The following is a 17,019-nucleotide window of genomic DNA, read 5'->3' on the forward strand; positions in this document are numbered from 1 at the left end:
GTGATATAAATCATCATACAAACGTCTTCATTAACAATCTTTATTCCAATACAAAGAGGTTCAGTAACAACATCTAACGAGTGCAAATGTTACTTAGAGGACCAAGAACGCATCATTGAACCAGTTTTTTTTTTTTTCCAAAATGTTTCTCAAATACAAAATAAGCAGTAACAGACAGCAGTCCACTTCTATAGAATAAATAAATACGGGATGTTTGGAGTATCTTTGTCCCATGACTTATGTACAGAAAAGTTTAATCTATGAACTTTGCAACCTCCCATCTTAATCTTCACCATGAGGCGTCTAACATGTAGAAATGAGTCCAACACCTGCCACTTCTGATCCGTCACGTCAGGGGAAAAAAAAAAAAATCGGGTCAAAGCAGGACGGATTGTCAACAGCTTTCCGAGCAGGATTCAAACACCACTGTCCTGCTTACTGCAGGTTCTCTTAAAGTGCTTTGAAACGTATTCACTCATAAACTCATTCTGAATTCCACAACCATTATTCTGCATCATTGAGGAGTTGAAACGACGTTTCTCACTAAACATGACCACTGTACTGTTCATGCCAAAAACCTTAACAACAAGCATGCCGCCAAAGAATAATCACTTGAGAAACTGGAAGATCCCAAACTCGGAAGTTACAGAAGAGGTTAAAAGAAAACAAGATGGCGGATGAGAAATGTTCTAAACTTAATACCCTTGCACTGGTATGAGATTTACAACACTTATTTAACACCAGAACTCAATATTATCAATCCTTTCAGAGACTACTTAGAGTAATAGTAGTAGTTTATGGTTCCTTTAAAAAAAAAATCTGTAGACATTTGTTTAGACTGGAAGGAAAAGTTCTGCTGGTAAGTGGGTCGACAAAGTTCAAGAAAAAAAAGAAAAAGAGCAAAACAACAGCAGCTACAACAACAACAACAGTTCTAGCAAAAACAACAAGTGAAATAAATGCAGATATTGATCAGAACCTGAAGGAACAGGAGTCGCTTTGACCTGGTGGAACTACCGCCGTAATAAATATGAACTGCAATCTGACTTTCATCCCTACGGAACACCACGGAAGCGCTCTCATCTAATCGGGGAAGAACGTTAAAGCAACGAGAACGGCGTGAAGTCTGAAGAAAGCTTGAGTGTTTTATGGCACACTTTATGTCATCTCTAAGGTCTGTGCAACGTTGTGCTGCGGGCTGATGGTCACGGTGCCCTCGGGCGGCGCATGGTTGATGGAGCGAGACCGAGGCCCGTCGGTTGATCCTGCGCTGGAGGCCGAGTGGGTCCTGGAGCGAACCAGGCGGGTCATTCCAGCTGTTGGCACTGATGGGGGAACAAAAAGCCTGGTTAACGGTTTGTGTTGACGTCCTGTTGCGTTTCCGTGGGAAGCTTCGTGCCGATTTGTCCGATTTTAAATATGACAATTGAACTTGTAAAAATAACATGAAGTTTAAAACTGAAGTTTATATATTTTTTTAAATATATAAATCTCTGTATGATTGTCTCTTGCATACGACTAAGTTGTAATTATTGAAAATATTTATAAAAAGGGGAAAAAAAGTTATATTCCCCTAAATATTTGACCACTGGCAATGTATTCTTTTGCAGTGGTCAGCACCAAAAACGGCTCAAGGAAGGAGAAGTGATGGACAAAACAAAACATGCTTCAAACTCATGGCCCGGGGGGCCCAGATCTGGCCTGCCAAGTCGTTTTATGTGGCCCGCAAGTGGTAAAATTTGCGTCAATAAAGATAAATGTTCATGTTGAATTAAGGACCTAAAAAGATGCCTATGTTTTAGAGAAGCAACGAAACAGTTATTGCTGTTGTCAGCAATAATAAAAAATAAAATATAAACCACAATTGTTATGCTAGATCTACTCTACAATTAGATCCTGATAAATATTTTGGCCCCTTGTGTCAAATCTAAATGCACAAGAATCTGAAAGAGATTTTAAGAATATTGTTTTGGATTAAACCACATCAATGATCCCGTCCAGGGTTCTCCACCCTTGAAATCCTCTCACAGTTTAGCTCAAGATGATGAATAAACATGTAGCAGTGAATTCATCTTTGTCTTTGATTCGTCTTTTTTGTTGTTGTTGTTGTTGTTGAGATTTTCCAAGAGCATCCCTTGAGTTGAGAATCTCATAACAGAATCAAAGTGTGATCCGAAGGCGTTGGCATGCAGCACAACCTGCTGGTCACTGGAGAAGAAAGACTCTGTGGAAAGTGCAACAACATGCAGACGAAAAAATTCAACCGACACAGCAACGAGGAAAATGAAGATCAAAAAATAAGAAAATAATTTGTGGCACGGTGGAAATGGATGGGGGGTTGGGGCGGCTCTTATAAAATCCTGATACCTGATTGGCTCTCAAGTGATTTAATACAACATGAGGGACTGGAAGGAAGAAAGAGAAAACGGCACACATATAACAGATAGTTACAAGTACATACAACACTTACACTAAATCGTTACTCACAATGAATGAAGTAGTACTAAAAACCGACAAAGAAAATAAATATATTTAGTTTTTAGTATACTTAAGAAGTTTTCACGATGTTGTCTCCTGTACTCAAGTGAGACTCAAGTTGTGAATTCTTTAAGAATCTCTGCTTGGACTGGAACGTTAACAGAATCCTATAAAATTGTTATATCTAGTGAATATTTAAGTAATAAACACAAAAGTTAAAAATAAAAGGTACATGTGGTGGAAGACATTAGACCAACAACATCTGATGATGCTTCACTGTCAATGAAAAGAGTCAGACACTTACTGTATCCCATCCCCTGGACAAAATACTTGAAGGCCTCTGCAAGTTTTCCAGGCTGCAAAATGAAAACACATATTTTGCGTTAAAAACCTTTTAATTAATCAAAATGTAACTAAGCTTAACAGGCAATAGTTGCAGTTTGAAGTGAAACACATCTTGAAAGTGTTGCTCATTTCCATTCCTGAATTAGATTAAGCATGACATGAATCCCAACTGCTGACAGGAATATTAAATCCTCATTAATGTAAAAACCTGGGCTGTGTCCCGACATACAGTTGGAAGATTAAAGATGGTTGTTGGAAAAAACATGGTCTCCTCCAGCAAGCCACAGAGAAAGTCTAAATCTTTACTTTGATCGACTGGTCTGATCAGCACAAGACTGCAGTGATTACACAAAAGCTAGAAGACGAGTAATCAATCTTAGAAAAACTCACCTGCACCACTTGAGGAAGTCCTCCACAGTCTGCCATCTAGACCAAAAGTAAAATACAAAACAACAGCTCCTTTAAAATATATATGCACTCCTGCCGGAGGCCAAAAGAATTGATGCATTAATCAATGGTGGAAATATTATACACATACATGTCAGACAATTTTAAAAGATGGATTTGAAGAAGTCAGATTTTCCTAGTTGTATTCGAAAAACAGTTACACGACACTGGCTCAAACTCAGACAGATATTTTCATTGGCAAAACCCCCCCAAAAAAACAATATACACCACCAGGTCACACATTTAATAATATATGAAGGAAATGGAAACATGTCATGGGTAAAAAAAACATAATAAGAGATCAGTGGTTTTGAATAATAACTAATCAACTATATAAATATTCAGATTATTTCTCATACTTTCATGGACCCCGGCTCAGTGAATCGATTGTACTATAGTTTAAAAAATTGTATAGTCTTTCACCCTTACTTTGTAACAATTGTATTTTATCCTCATTTAACTTTATCTTTTCTTTCATTTATATTTTAATTTTTAGGGGGGAAAAAAAAGGTAATAATGTGATTGGTTCTTTGTCAATAATAACATATAATAATGCTCAATATTTTGAACATCTAAAATTATATTAAAATAAATATATATATGTTAAAGTTAAAATGTCAAGAGTTTTAGCTTGTTCGCACACGTCCATCGACACTCCTGTTATAAATAAAGTCCAACAACGAGGCACGTACCTTGAGCAGAGTTGTTTTCGTAGGGTTTAGTCTAGAGTTGCACTCCACCTGTAAAGATAAACAAGCTCACGCGGCTGGATAATCAAGATCCCGTCAAACAACACAGATACTCACAACAACATCAACGGCCGGCGAGGTGTCTCCCACCACCAACAGAGAGGGACACCTGATAATTGCATGTGTAGAATTAGACGAAAACTAAATAAAAACTAATAAAGGAATAAAAAAAACGATGAAAAAAAATTGGTACCGGAGTGTATTGACTTCATTTTCATTGAGTCCAGGGACTGGACGCTCCATCTGTAACTCTGTGCGACTAATGGGATCAAATGAAAATAAATAAGATGTAATTAATGCAAACATGTTTAGTTATTTAATGTTCATACGTGTCATAGCTGGTGTAAAACATGGCCAGGTTGTCCTGCGGTATATCCTGAGAGATGTGGAGTCTGTAGGTCTGGATCAGCTCCTTGTTCTCAGTCAACTCGTCCTGCCAACGAACAAGATAATCCTGCCGTCACTGGATGTTCGACTCTCGTGATATATACGATTTGATTTGGGTTTCTCACAGGACTGAAGTGGTGTCCCATCAAAATGTCCACCAAGTTGCTGGTCCAGCCGCTCAGCTGAGTCGGGAAAATTACGATTTAAATCAACTTTCAACGCAAAAAAAACCCATCTTATTTTGGTGGGAGGGATTTACCTTGGAGGCGGCCCAGTCCATCCAGCCCTTAGCGCACGGGTCAACGTTGATCAGAACTAGACCCTCGACCAGCATCGGTTCATTTAACTGAAGAACAAAATCAGATTTTTTATTTATTTGCAAGTTGTAGTTAAACCAGCAGCAGTTGACTCACAGCAAGCTTGGTGAGGACGTAAGCTCCAGCTCCGACCCCGATGCCAATGACGCTCTTCACCCTGACAGATACAAAGTCTCAAGTTAATGAATATTTACGCTTTAAAAACTGACCTTGAAAAGCTAGTTTTGCTTACTGAAGATGTGTCAACACTGAAGGCAGCATCTCAGCCAACTCGTCCATAGTCGGGTATTGGTATCTTTACACAGAAATACCACAACGATTGTTTTTAATATAGAAATAAACATCACAAAACTAGCATTACACCTTAAATTGAGTTTAACAATTATTAAATAACAGAATAGCAGAATCATGCATGTAATTACCCGGTGGGAAACGTGGGGGCATTCTCTTGTTGACCTGGAGCGTCAATGTGCAAGACCGAGAAATGTTGCGTCACCTCCTGCATGTCCTCATAGTTGAACAGGCTGTTAAAGCAAGATTTATCTACGAACAAAAAAACAACAAAGTTGAAATTCAACCACACAACAATGAAAAACATCAACACACCCCACAAAGAACATTGAATGATGCCGAGGGAACATCGTGTTCCCCCGCCGTGTACGTTCACTCACGGTTCAGTCCAATGTCATGGTAGGTGAGAATTGTCGGTCGGTTGCCCTTAGCAACCCCTCTCATGGTAACATGCAGCATACCATGTGACGTCTCCACATCGTGCTCCTGGGGAACAAAACAGATGGATTCATATATCGATCACTGAAACTGCTCACGGCTACGAAAACAGCTGACATTTAACTCTGCGTATAGAAATGACGTGGGAAGAATGGATTATAACGTCTATGACGCAACCTTTTTTTTTTTTTATCATAACAGATCAATGATGATGATGAGTTGATTAAAAAGGTGATTATTATGTACAATGTGTTCGAAAACAATTGATAAAGCAGGTAAACAGTGTTTATCCAGTGCCAGCTCTGAAGTCGGGAGGATCAAAGTCTTAGTCTGTTAAGTTACCAGCTGTTGACGCCGAGTAAGTATAGCATCTCAGATAACTATCAACAGAGTAGTCGAGCGCCCAAACATATAAAACAAAGAGATCCAGAAGCACATCTTCTAGTGAGAGTTAATGTTTTAGGTTCTGAAGATTGATTTGTTCTTGTAAGCAAAGAGGAAAAACTAGCTAAATATATCACAATTTAACAATAACTAATTATTTCTACAGACTCGGTTATGCATCTTAAAAAAACAAGCAAATGAATTTGATTTTCTTTTATAAATATATATTTTAATGTGTGTACCAATTAATAATAATAGAATTTGATGGAACACTGTTTATCTACAATAAACAAGTTGCTTTACTCAAACGAGGCCACGAGCTGCAGCCGTTCCAACCAGTCAGTGTTCAAAAGACAAATATAGAGAGTCATCGATGCACACTGAACAAGGTTTGACACTCGTCGATAACAGCTGGCTCAGACATCGACTACACAACAACATTCACCAGCTTTGATCCTCTTCTACTTGCTGTTGTGTGACAAACACATATTCGGTCTCCGGATGAATGAGGTCTCGATCTTTCTCTTATCAAAGTTCAAAAATGGTGCTCAGGCCTTCGCTGCAGGCCTGGTTTGTTTGCATCTAGATCTTGGGTTTCTGCATGGATTTGGCAGAGCGCCACAACACTACATTATTTTCTGTTTTTGGAAGCAACTCCCACACAGCAGAGCATGCTTTTTTTTTTTTTTCACCCTGGATCATGCGTGCTACTGGTTTGAGATGATTAATGTGTTTAGAGCACCATTTCACGGGGAGATTCATCTGGCTCTACTTTTTTAGTAAATCTTTGCAAATAGAACGGCTTCTGAAACATCATCTGATAATGAATTATTTTCTTTTTTCACTTACCTGACAGTCAAAGTCCTGGAGGTTTTGCCCATTCTAAAGGAAAAACAAAAGAATAGTTCATAGTTTACATTGTTTATAATTAAAAAATATATTTTTTCCTTTTGTTACCTTATGGGACAAATGATGTGTAAAAACTAAAAAAAAAATGCTACTTGCACTTGATACCTAAATTAATTGAAATACATCAATGCTTTTCAAAACTTTTAAACTGTTTTGTGGGGTTATTATTCAATTGAGAGCTTAATGCCCAAATACAGCATTAAATCAATCAGTTTTCAATCCCATCGACAGGATGTTTTTGAAGGAAGCACTAATCCACAATATTCATTATGTAAAAAGCTACCAAAAATACCTTTTTAAATGCAGCAGGATGTCATCAATAAAACACCTCATTAAACTTTAGGCCCCATAATGTCTCAGTTTACTTTCTAACAATAATACACATAATAATGTTGATAGTTAACAATAACACCTGCCAATATGTCGTATATTGTTCACGTGTTAAATAACGGAGTTATACCTGTGCGGTCAGAAGAGGTTTGATCTCAGTCAGCTGGACGTCGTGAAGCTCCTCCATCGTTAAACCAATTAACTGCCAATTAACCTGAGTTGATAAAGACACCAGTCAAGTTGTTGACACATGGAAAGACTGTCAAGAAGATGACTTCATCGGAAAACGTTTTTGTTTTACACGACAGCATTATTTACCCACTTATTTTCTAAACACAAAGAAGTCATCATTACGAACGCCTCATTTTTTTTACTACTGACTTACACTTAAAAATAGCAAATGCAGACTTTTGAAAAGTCTTTTTCCAGTTCGTGTTCCATTATAAATCATACACAAGACTAGTTTCTCCTTATCCATTACCATCAGAAGAAACTGCACATTCAACAAAATGTATTTTTAATACAGCAATAAGATGACTTGTTATGTATTAGCTTGACTATTAGATATTGACTTAAATCTGCATTGATGGATTTTTCTGAGCACAATCGAAGCCCAGTGTTTCTTCTTATCCTTCTGGGGCGAGCTGTCCACCCACATGTTCCGCTGTCTTGAAGAGAGACACACAGAGAAACCTTTTTTTTTCTCTATATTGTCAACAGGTAGCATTCATTTGAATCTCTATATATTGACAATACTTAAGGGTCAAACCGGAAGTGGTGTAAAGTAGACGTAAAACGTTAATAATAGAGCCTCCATCATAAGCTAATGCCAGCTCCAGACAGACAGTTAAAGGCTTAACAAACATTCAAAAGCTGCCCACGTTTTCCTCTCGTTCTTTAGCCAGGATTTAGAAAAGCAAAACTGGACACACACGAGAGGAACAACAACAGGTCGAGCTAACTTGACGATAATAGCAAATATTAGCTCGAAGGCTCGTCGTTAGCAAAACGCTGTTGCGTAGGCAGTGACTAGTCGCTCGTCGACTCACCAGGTACCAGGATGTTTTTGTTATCCGAGCACACACGAAAAAAACAAAAAACAAAGCCCACTTCGGTTCGGGAGGAAGACGCAGATATAACGGTTGGTTGGCGGAGAAGTCGAAGCACAGACGCTGACAGCTGCACGCGGACTGTCAGGGGCGGTGCTAAGCTAACCTAAACACAACTGGTCACGTGGTCGCCCGTTGGGTTTCCATGGCAACTCCAGCTAAGTCTTATCCTTGTTTTTTTCCTTTTTTTTTCTTCATCGCATCTGTTTTGATTTCTAATTCTTAACTTGACTCGTTTTATTTATTTTTTAAACCATAAAATATACTTAAAAGTGTTAATATTACTATTAACAAAATGTATTGTAAGAATTATTTAGATTTAAATTAAAACAATGTTGTTCATCAGTTTTTCAACTCAAAATACACCTAAATAATGTTTTAAAAGCTTTATAGAAGATATTTTTGGTGGTCAAAAATGTTAAATTTACGTATAAGCTGTAATAAATTATTAATGACAAGATGAAATATGTGGGAAAAAGTTATTTTTAAAATATTTACTGTGTGTTTGTGTGTGTGTGTACATTTCATGGTATTATTACACAACTATTGTTTTATCTTCACTGATAAAATTAGAATGTATTTCCCGTTTTTTAATTGTCTTTTTTTTAAATTTGTTAAGTTTTGGTTTAAGCTTGTTGGCCCCTTGAGAAGTTTCATTGTCCACCCTTGCAATATATGCATTAGTGATAACTAAAATCGACTGTCTTTACTTTTAACAGATGGAAATACTTGTTTTTTTATAGTATTATATGACTTATTCAAAGTAGTAAAAAGAAACATGAAATTAACAAAGGTCACTCCATCATCTTCACTTTGTAAACCTGTCAAACTTTTGGTACAACTTAAAAATAAATCCGTAAAAGTTTTCTGATCTTCAAAAAAATCTCAGGAATATATTTGTTGTTTATCTTAACTATTGATTGATAAAAATAAGGCCACCAAAGTAAAAATGTAGAAACCAATTATTTCTAAAGACAGAGTTCACCTAACATTACAATCGATGAAATAGAACATGCAGCACATTAGATGGAACGATTTTCCTCGACAGACACGTACTTGTTCAGCCATAATGAGGTCAGATGCATGAGCGCACACACACACACACACACACACACAAACACACGTCAATGAAATTGCCCGGGAATCCTGTAGTGCAAGAACCTGTCAACCATAATGACCTGTTGTGTAATGTTCTTTAAAAAAATTCTGTAAACAATAAGAGATCTTTTTTTTGCAAACACTAAAAACTTAAATCCACAATACCTTGGAATCTTGCAGTCGAATTTGTTTCACTTTAACCACAAATTTAAATTTTTTTTTTGTTGTCTTTGGAATTAGTTTAATTTGAAATCTATTGTTCCGATACTACAAACTATTTTTGATGAATCCATAATTTTAACTATATTTTGACTTTCTGGCATATTTGAATACACGACATATACATATCCACGACATTGTGAATTCTTGACATAATAAAACGAGATTTTGAAAATGTCTTTTTTAATCATACTGTACAACGCACGTGAACTCCTGTCAAAAGATGCAAAAAGGCCGATCGATTCACTCCAACACAGCAAACGGATTCCAACTTGAAACTGGAACAGAGGCCACTTGTTATCGAACTCTTCCGAGCGAATAACATATATTCAGCTCTACTCTTAAAAATAAGTCTACAGCTTTATACAGTCGGCTTCCTGTACATTTATAGAAAACTTCCCATTTACATGTTCTTTTCGAATACACAGTTGTCTCGCTCCGCTCAAATAAGGAAATTCAATTGTAAAATATTTGAAGCTCCTCCTGAAAAGATAGAATGAACAAGTATATACATCGCAGATTATTCATCCTCAATGCCAGTGAAGGGTCGAGGGGGGCCCTTCCGAAAAATATATTCCCCTCTACATGTCGATGGTTGAATCAATGATATCCTGAAAACAAGACTTCGATGGGTGTTGAATCCAGTTAGCAAGAAGCTTATACGAGGATCACTTGGGTTCGAGCGAGTCAAGTTACTAAAGCTAATCGAGGGGGAAATTAGTCAAGAAGTGGTTTTGCAAAAACTCTGTTATCAGACAATTGGAGACGCAAGACACGGTCACATGATTAAAAACTAAAAAATAGAAAGTAAGCGTCACTTTAGAGATGAGATGTTAAAACTATGTTCCCTTTGAGGAGGCCAAGAAACAGTTCAGCTCCTGCATAATGTCCGCCTGACTTCAGATCGTGACACGATCGACAGTGAAAAGAAATGTTTCGTCAACTACTAAAGACTCTAAATCGTAAACCTTTACATTGTTGTTCCTAGTTAAGGATATACAGGTATTTGAGGGTAAATAAAATGACACACAATTGGGTAAATATCCAAACTACATGTTTCTAGACGTAAAGGAAACCTTTTAGATGTAATATTTAAAATCCATCAGAGGATTGATTTGGACTCCACTGAAAAAAAAATAAATGTAAATGTAAAAAAAAAAGTATCGCCTTTAAAAATATGAAAACAGTTCGATTGCCTTTTTCCTTCTGTAGCTGCCGCGCAACTGCGGGTTTCTATTTCGAGCGCAACCATGTCTGCCCGGGTCAAAGTTCAAATGGGTGTCGCAATAGGTCAGTGTTGGACTGACAGAAGTCTCACTGTGCCGAGGTCATGAAGCAACCTCCTGATTCGCTGCTTGAGCTGCGGGAGGCGGGACAGTGGGTCGGGCGGCTCGAGCTCGCCGGAGTGGTCCAGCCAAGACTCCAACACTGCAGAGAGAGAGAGAGATTAGAGCAGCAGGAGGAGATATTTGGCATCAGTTGTGTACAAACAACAACTACATTGTTATTCATACAGTCGTCTGAAGGATAACCATGAAGTCAGTCACTTAACCCCTGTGTTATCTCAGGGTCAGGTTGACCCGAAGGCCCGAAAAGACCCTGAGATAACACAAAGGTTCATGAGGGATTTTTGAAGCTTTTTCAACATAAGCACGCTATCAAACAATTAATTTACATCTAAACAAATAGTGCCGATTTATGGAAGTATATCAGTGGATTATTTATTGTAATGTAGATTTATTTTAATAATGTAATTCAATTATTTAATTATTGAAAGGTTGAATTGGGAAATTGTAATATTTAGACATTTTATTTAATTTTTTGTACACATACAGATTGATATTATAATTTCAACAATAATTATTTTCCTTATTCGTAGTCCTTTAAATTCAATATAAACATGTTGGTAAAATAGTGCCACCGAACAATACTGATTTTATAAAGGCAACAAATAGTTTAATTAAACTGTTAGAATATATACAATGCTAAAAAACAAAGTTTCAACATTCTCACTAAAACTTGCAGAATTAATTCTCATAAGATCAACCATTTTATATTCTTATGGCACTAATATACTTCCGTACGGATTGACTGTTGTGACTCGGTACGAGTGGTTTACCATCGAGCTCTTTTTCGATCAGGTCCATCCTGACATTGATCTGCTGATGGAGAGACTCCACGTGCTCGCACAGATTCAGCTGACAGCCGATCATCGACGTTGCAGAGAGCGAGAACGCAAGCTCTTTGTCCGAGTCCGAGCTCTTCGTAGATAGCTGGTGCTGCTCACTGCGACAGCCGTATCCAGGCGTCACTGCTACATCGTCGTCTTCGTCCTCCTGCTTTATTTCCTGCGACAAAGATAAGCAAAAGTGTGTTTTCCTAAAGAAGAATGACACTTTACATTTAACTGTCTCATAGCATCAGTTTCTTGATATCAATATGCTGGGTTTTATTGTTATTTAAGCAGAAAATCTTTTAAAATAAATCTTCCTTTACTTTGATATATTTTGAATGTATGTAAATTATTCACCTTTTCTTCAAATTTAATTTCTGGTTTTGAACATTCCCTTTCTTCGTTCTCCAATTTGGCCCTCAGAGCACCGGGCTTCTGGTAACAGTGCTCGCTGCTGACGTAGCTTGCAGAGTTGTCTTCCTTCAAATCCTCCTCCTTGAATTGTTCCACATCGAACCATTTCCAGGGAAGCCGCCAGAGTCGAAGGTCGGGGTGAGAGGCGGAGCTAAAGAAGACGATGTTAATTAAGTATTTCGAGTGGACAAACGGATGTTGTGTACTCACTGTAACAAACTAATCTTCAGCTGCAGCCCATTGAGGACCTGATTGAGGCCGTACGTGTGAGCCAGAAGACTGCTGGTGTGCAGGATCTTGGAGGAGTTTGCGACCGAGTAATTCTCCTTCACACAAGACAGGCCGAACATGTGACCCGAGGTCAGGAGGTCCGGCTGTGGCAAGTAGTTTTGTTTTCGCCTCCAACCTGAACACATATGATCAATTATCTTTGAGGGAATATCAACCAAATGAGGAAAGAAACAATGTTATAAACGTCTTTACTTATTTAACTCACAATACACTTGAGCTCTATGCATGATGAACACAAATGTGTGCGCATACAAACAAAAACACACTTCAAAAACAGCTTACCAGACAAGTTTGAGACTAGAAATCAAGTCCTGCTTAACACAAATAACAACAACAAATTACCAGCTGTGTGTCTGCAGTAGTAGCAGATGTAGTTGAGCGGGACATTGTCTTCATATAAGCCCATACAGGTGCCATGTTGCCAACACAAACAAGATTCGCACTAGAGAGAAGAAGAAGAAGAAGAAGGAGGAGATAAATGTCTACATCTATGTGTTCATAGAGCATGTAATCATCGTATAGAAGGATTTGCTTCTTTCTACCTGGATCATGAAGTCGTTCTCCTCGTCCACCTCACAGACGCACCTCACCACCTCACATTCTTCCGTCTCCATAGCAACTGGCCAGGACGTGGTGTCCTCTCCACTTTCAGCCGTAAGAGTTGACCAATCACTGCCATCGTCAACTTGGAGAAAATAATTGGGAGTAAATAATTAGTAATATTAAAAAAAAAAAAAGAAAAAAAAGAAACATTTTATTTAGGTTGAGACTGCATTCTTACCGTGTGTAAATATATTTGGGTGTTCAGGAGAGAGTTTGAGCAAAATTCGTGGATGGTCTAAGAGATCATCGTCGCTGCTGCAAAGTCCTGAAGAATGAAGAACAAACAAAAACCGCTGACTTTTTGTGTGGGCGGCTGGAACAATGGAAATTCAACATGAAATTAGGAGTTATTTATAGATTATCTCCATCTGCCCACCTAGTGCGACTGTCTAACTAGTGCGTTCAGAACTTATAATGCTTTATAAATTTATATGTTGTGTACATCTTCTGTTTACCTGAATGATTTTTCTTTTTCTTCTTTTTCTTCTTCTTCAGCTTAACTCTTAAGAAGTTTTTCTTCTCCTTCCTTTCATGTCCATATGGCTTCCCCCTCACGTCCTCTTTCTTCACCTCTGATTTCGGACATGTAGGTTGGACTGTTAAATGAAAACAAATTCTGGTTTATTATCAATCAAAAGACAAAATATTAATTGTGTATATAAGATTTGCACCCGTTTCCATGACGCTTTGTTCTCGGTCTTCGTGATGAAAGGTGCTGGTGTGCGTGTTTATCTTTCTCTCCATTAGGTACTCGCATCCTTCTGAGGACGAACGCTTTCTCCTTTTGAACGTAGGATAGGAATATTTCAAAAAAACAGTTCCACTTCTGGAGTTAAGACCTCAAACGTACCTCAAAGTTCCCTGTGCACTGCTTCTCTTGTCCTGCAGCTGGTCAGAGTGGTAATACTTCATGTGGTAATGCAACAGACTGGCCTTCCTGAATGACTTTGTGCAGCCCGCTGATGTGCACTTAAAAGGATTGTGGTCCAAATCGATGGAAAGGATGGGGGGTGGTTGATTCTTAATAACTCTGTACACTGCGGATTGGAACGCACCATCGTTACACTCCCAACACTAGTCGATTCACTCAAATTACAACAAGAATTTTAATACTAAAGTCTTACATGGTTCTCTGCTGTACTTGTGTGTGGTTGGGAGATGGGACTGACGCTCCAACAGTATATCTAAAAAAGGAAGAAAACAAGATAAAGATTGCAGAGATATTAATTAGTAGCAGCATACCATGTAAAAATGTACAACGAAGAAAACATTTTCATAGCTCATCACTATGTGGAGCTTTAAATCAAATGGCTACAGGCTCAAACCTGCCATATAAAAATAAAAAATGTTGCCTTAATTAAAGAGTTATTTGCAAAATACTGTTGGTTAAATTAACAATCCTGCCTAAAAGCAAATGTTTCTCTGTCCAGAACCGTCTTTAAAGACTAGTCAGTTTACCTTTGCCAACATGTGGTGTGATTGAAAGAGCTGCTTGTGTGGCGGGAGCAGTCCCTGGTTCATTTTCTAATGTCTCACTTTTTTCGCCTGGAAAATAAGTGGCTAATGAGCAGGCAGCAAATGAGTGTTTGGAACATGAAGGAAAGAACTTCTTACTTCCATCGTTATGCACAGGTGGCGGAAGGTCCAGTGGAGTAGGACTATTCGTCTCCGCACATCCATCCTCCTCCAGGGTAGGTCCCTTCACCTCTGCCGGCAACTCCACTTCTTGTTCCTCCTTCTCCTCCTCCTTCCCATGTTTGTCTCCTTCCTCCTCCTCGCTTTCTCCCTCCTCCCATTCTTCAATTTCCACTGTTTTCTTCTCACGTTTTGACCTCTGAGTGACACAGACACAGAAGCAAAAGTTGCAAAAAAGTTGACCAGGGCTGGTTCTTAAATAATAAATAAATAAATAAATCCCAACTTACCTTTGGGAAAGGCTTAATTTTAGTGGGCTTCACATTTCTAACAACCCCATCATAGAAACGCACTGTATAGGAATCTGAAATACACAAACAACTAATTAATAACAAGCATTTTAAACAAGATTAGAACTGATAATGTGTGAGTCGCTTAAACATTGAGCTCAAATATTATTTTGAGTTGCAAAATATACTTTTTAATTTTTGGGAAAAGTTGTTAGTGACACAGAGACTGCAGCTAAATAGTGTAACATCTGTTTAATGAATAGAATTTCTTCAATGGAACTGATTCAAAGTGAAATAAGTTGTTGTACCATCCTTGTTGACGCGAATGATTTTGGCCGGGTAGAAGCGACAATCAGTCCAACATGCCAGGACCTTGGTTCCTGAAACAAATACCTATAAAAAAAACATGGAGAAAAATTGAAAACAAGAAAAACACAATTTGTAAATAACAGCTCATTGGGAATATAAGTTAATGAAAATTGGTCACTCATAAATTATATGAAGCTTCTTTATTGCATATCAATAAAGATATAATCAAACCTATCGTTTATAATTTGTATGTGGTTTATTAGCGGAATATGAGAACTAACTAAACACAAGATCAACTAAAATACAGACGAGCAGGTGAATAAATTAAAATGCTATAAAGCTGTTATTCCTTCTTCAACTTCTTGCGTCATACCGGGGAGGATCCTGAATGATTTGACCCTTTCCGCCTCAGACTGATACGTTCCAGTGGACGCAAATGGGGCGAGTTCCAGTGGAACCATTCATTATGGCGGCGGCTCCACTGCTTGAAATGTATAAGAACCTTCTCTTCCTCATAGTCAATTTTGTCAATTGTGGCAGAGTACCTAACAAAAAAAAAAAGGTTATACATTTTACATATTAACTAGAGTCAATCTGGTGAAATAAAAAATGGTTTATTGTCAAGTCCATACCAGTTCTTTTGGCAGTCTCTAGCCTGCAACTGAGCTCCAACCTTAAAGGTGATTCCCGACCTCTCCGGAGGGGTCTTCATCTGTAAATTCAAAGCATGACACCACAGAACTCATTTAAAATAAAAGGCAAAATCTGACTCTTGAAACAAAGACATGACATTGCAATCGGGCATGCAATGACTCGGGGGTAATACAGATAGGTTTGTGTCAACTAGTGCGAGTTGAGGTGTAAATCAGAGTAAAACATACGTGTTGTTTTTGGGTCAAAAATACACATTATCTAAGCCAGATGCATAATTATAACCGGTTCCTGGACTTGCCTGTGGTATTGACAAACCTATATGGATGTTATAGGAAATATTTACTTGTTTTTGTACATTTTAATTGACAGCTCGAATAACTTGTTGAATGTTGAACAATTTATATAAGATGGTCACTTTTCATTGGAGAACAATAGTCCATCTGTAACATTATATAGTGAAAATGTCACAAATCACAATACTTGTTGTTGACTTTCCAAAAAAAAAACGCAGCTGCGTCAATATGTCATTTGTCGTAAAAAAAAAAAAAAAGATAACAAGACAGTTATAACACAAAACCGTTTCAATACATCCGTCACATTCCAAAAGCAGACAATCGATTGGCCCATGAGCACCCGTGGGATGTCAAACGAGCTTCTGATTGGCCCATAAACACGTCAGTCTAACAAGTCCCCGCCTTCGGCTTAACAGTCGTCCAGACAGAGACAGAAATGCTAACGTTAGCACTGCTCGGGTTGGTGTCATTGGACAGACAGAAATGCAACGCAGGCGACCTAAAAGCATCTTCAAAATGCACGCACACGACCACGCATGCACCAGCAGTGGAGCAACCAAGTTATGTTGTCTGTTCATTCGTCTGTATCAAGCTAGCTGCTCTTTTAACTCCATTGACAGCAGAGTTAGCAGCTAACTGTTAGCATCAAGCTCAGTCTAAAAAAACTCTAAAGTGACAGCTGCAGAAGGAAACGCATGTCAACAGCGAAACTGCCAGCAATAACAAAAGTTCAAAAACATACCAGGCCATTTGTTATCTATTTACAGTTTCTTGAAGTTTGAATGAGCAACATAAAGGCTTGTTTACCTCTCTGGCAGTGCACTCATGAGTGACGTTTCACTATGGCGTCTGCGGC

The 17,019-nt window shown here is 38.1% G+C and overlaps 2 protein-coding genes across 4 annotated transcripts; both read right to left on the bottom strand.

Annotated features, from left to right (window-relative positions):
* Positions 1-26: 26 nt before the first annotated feature.
* On the bottom strand, positions 27-8,284 carry LOC148059456 (protein NDRG3-like). Its single transcript, XM_087780873.1, has 16 exons — positions 8,125-8,284; positions 7,206-7,289; positions 6,686-6,718; positions 5,395-5,500; positions 5,146-5,266; positions 4,956-5,018; positions 4,820-4,880; positions 4,666-4,752; positions 4,532-4,588; positions 4,349-4,452; positions 4,213-4,278; positions 4,077-4,128; positions 3,963-4,010; positions 3,214-3,249; positions 2,783-2,834; positions 27-1,325 (listed from the first exon to the last, which is right to left on the bottom strand). The coding sequence occupies exons 2-16, from the start codon at positions 7,260-7,262 to the stop codon at positions 1,159-1,161; spliced, it is 1,110 nt and encodes a 369-aa protein (XP_087636999.1). The 5' UTR covers positions 7,263-7,289; positions 8,125-8,284; the 3' UTR covers positions 27-1,158.
* A 1,397-nt stretch (positions 8,285-9,681) lies between these two features.
* LOC148059457 (PHD finger protein 20-like) lies at positions 9,682-17,009 on the bottom strand. Of its 3 annotated transcripts, none has more exons than XM_087781959.1 (18): positions 16,971-17,009; positions 15,849-15,928; positions 15,590-15,761; positions 15,216-15,300; positions 14,908-14,981; positions 14,597-14,816; positions 14,441-14,527; positions 14,107-14,166; positions 13,833-14,019; positions 13,654-13,763; positions 13,438-13,578; positions 13,161-13,247; positions 12,922-13,064; positions 12,722-12,821; positions 12,299-12,494; positions 12,032-12,239; positions 11,621-11,849; positions 9,682-10,929 (listed from the first exon to the last, which is right to left on the bottom strand). In XM_087781959.1, exons 2-18 carry the CDS (start codon positions 15,926-15,928, stop codon positions 10,793-10,795), a joined length of 2,316 nt encoding a protein of 771 aa, XP_087638085.1. In that variant the 5' UTR covers positions 16,971-17,009; the 3' UTR covers positions 9,682-10,792. The 3 variants fall into 3 exon arrangements, with proteins under 3 accessions (XP_087638085.1, XP_087638086.1, XP_087638088.1); XM_087781960.1 differs by having other exon boundaries at positions 16,906-16,984; XM_087781962.1 differs by lacking the exon at positions 14,441-14,527.
* Positions 17,010-17,019: the final 10 nt, after the last annotated feature.

This window comes from Callionymus lyra, chromosome 19, assembly GCF_982586985.1.
Source record: "Callionymus lyra chromosome 19, fCalLyr1.hap1.1, whole genome shotgun sequence".
Lineage (NCBI taxonomy): Eukaryota > Metazoa > Chordata > Actinopteri > Syngnathiformes > Callionymidae > Callionymus > Callionymus lyra.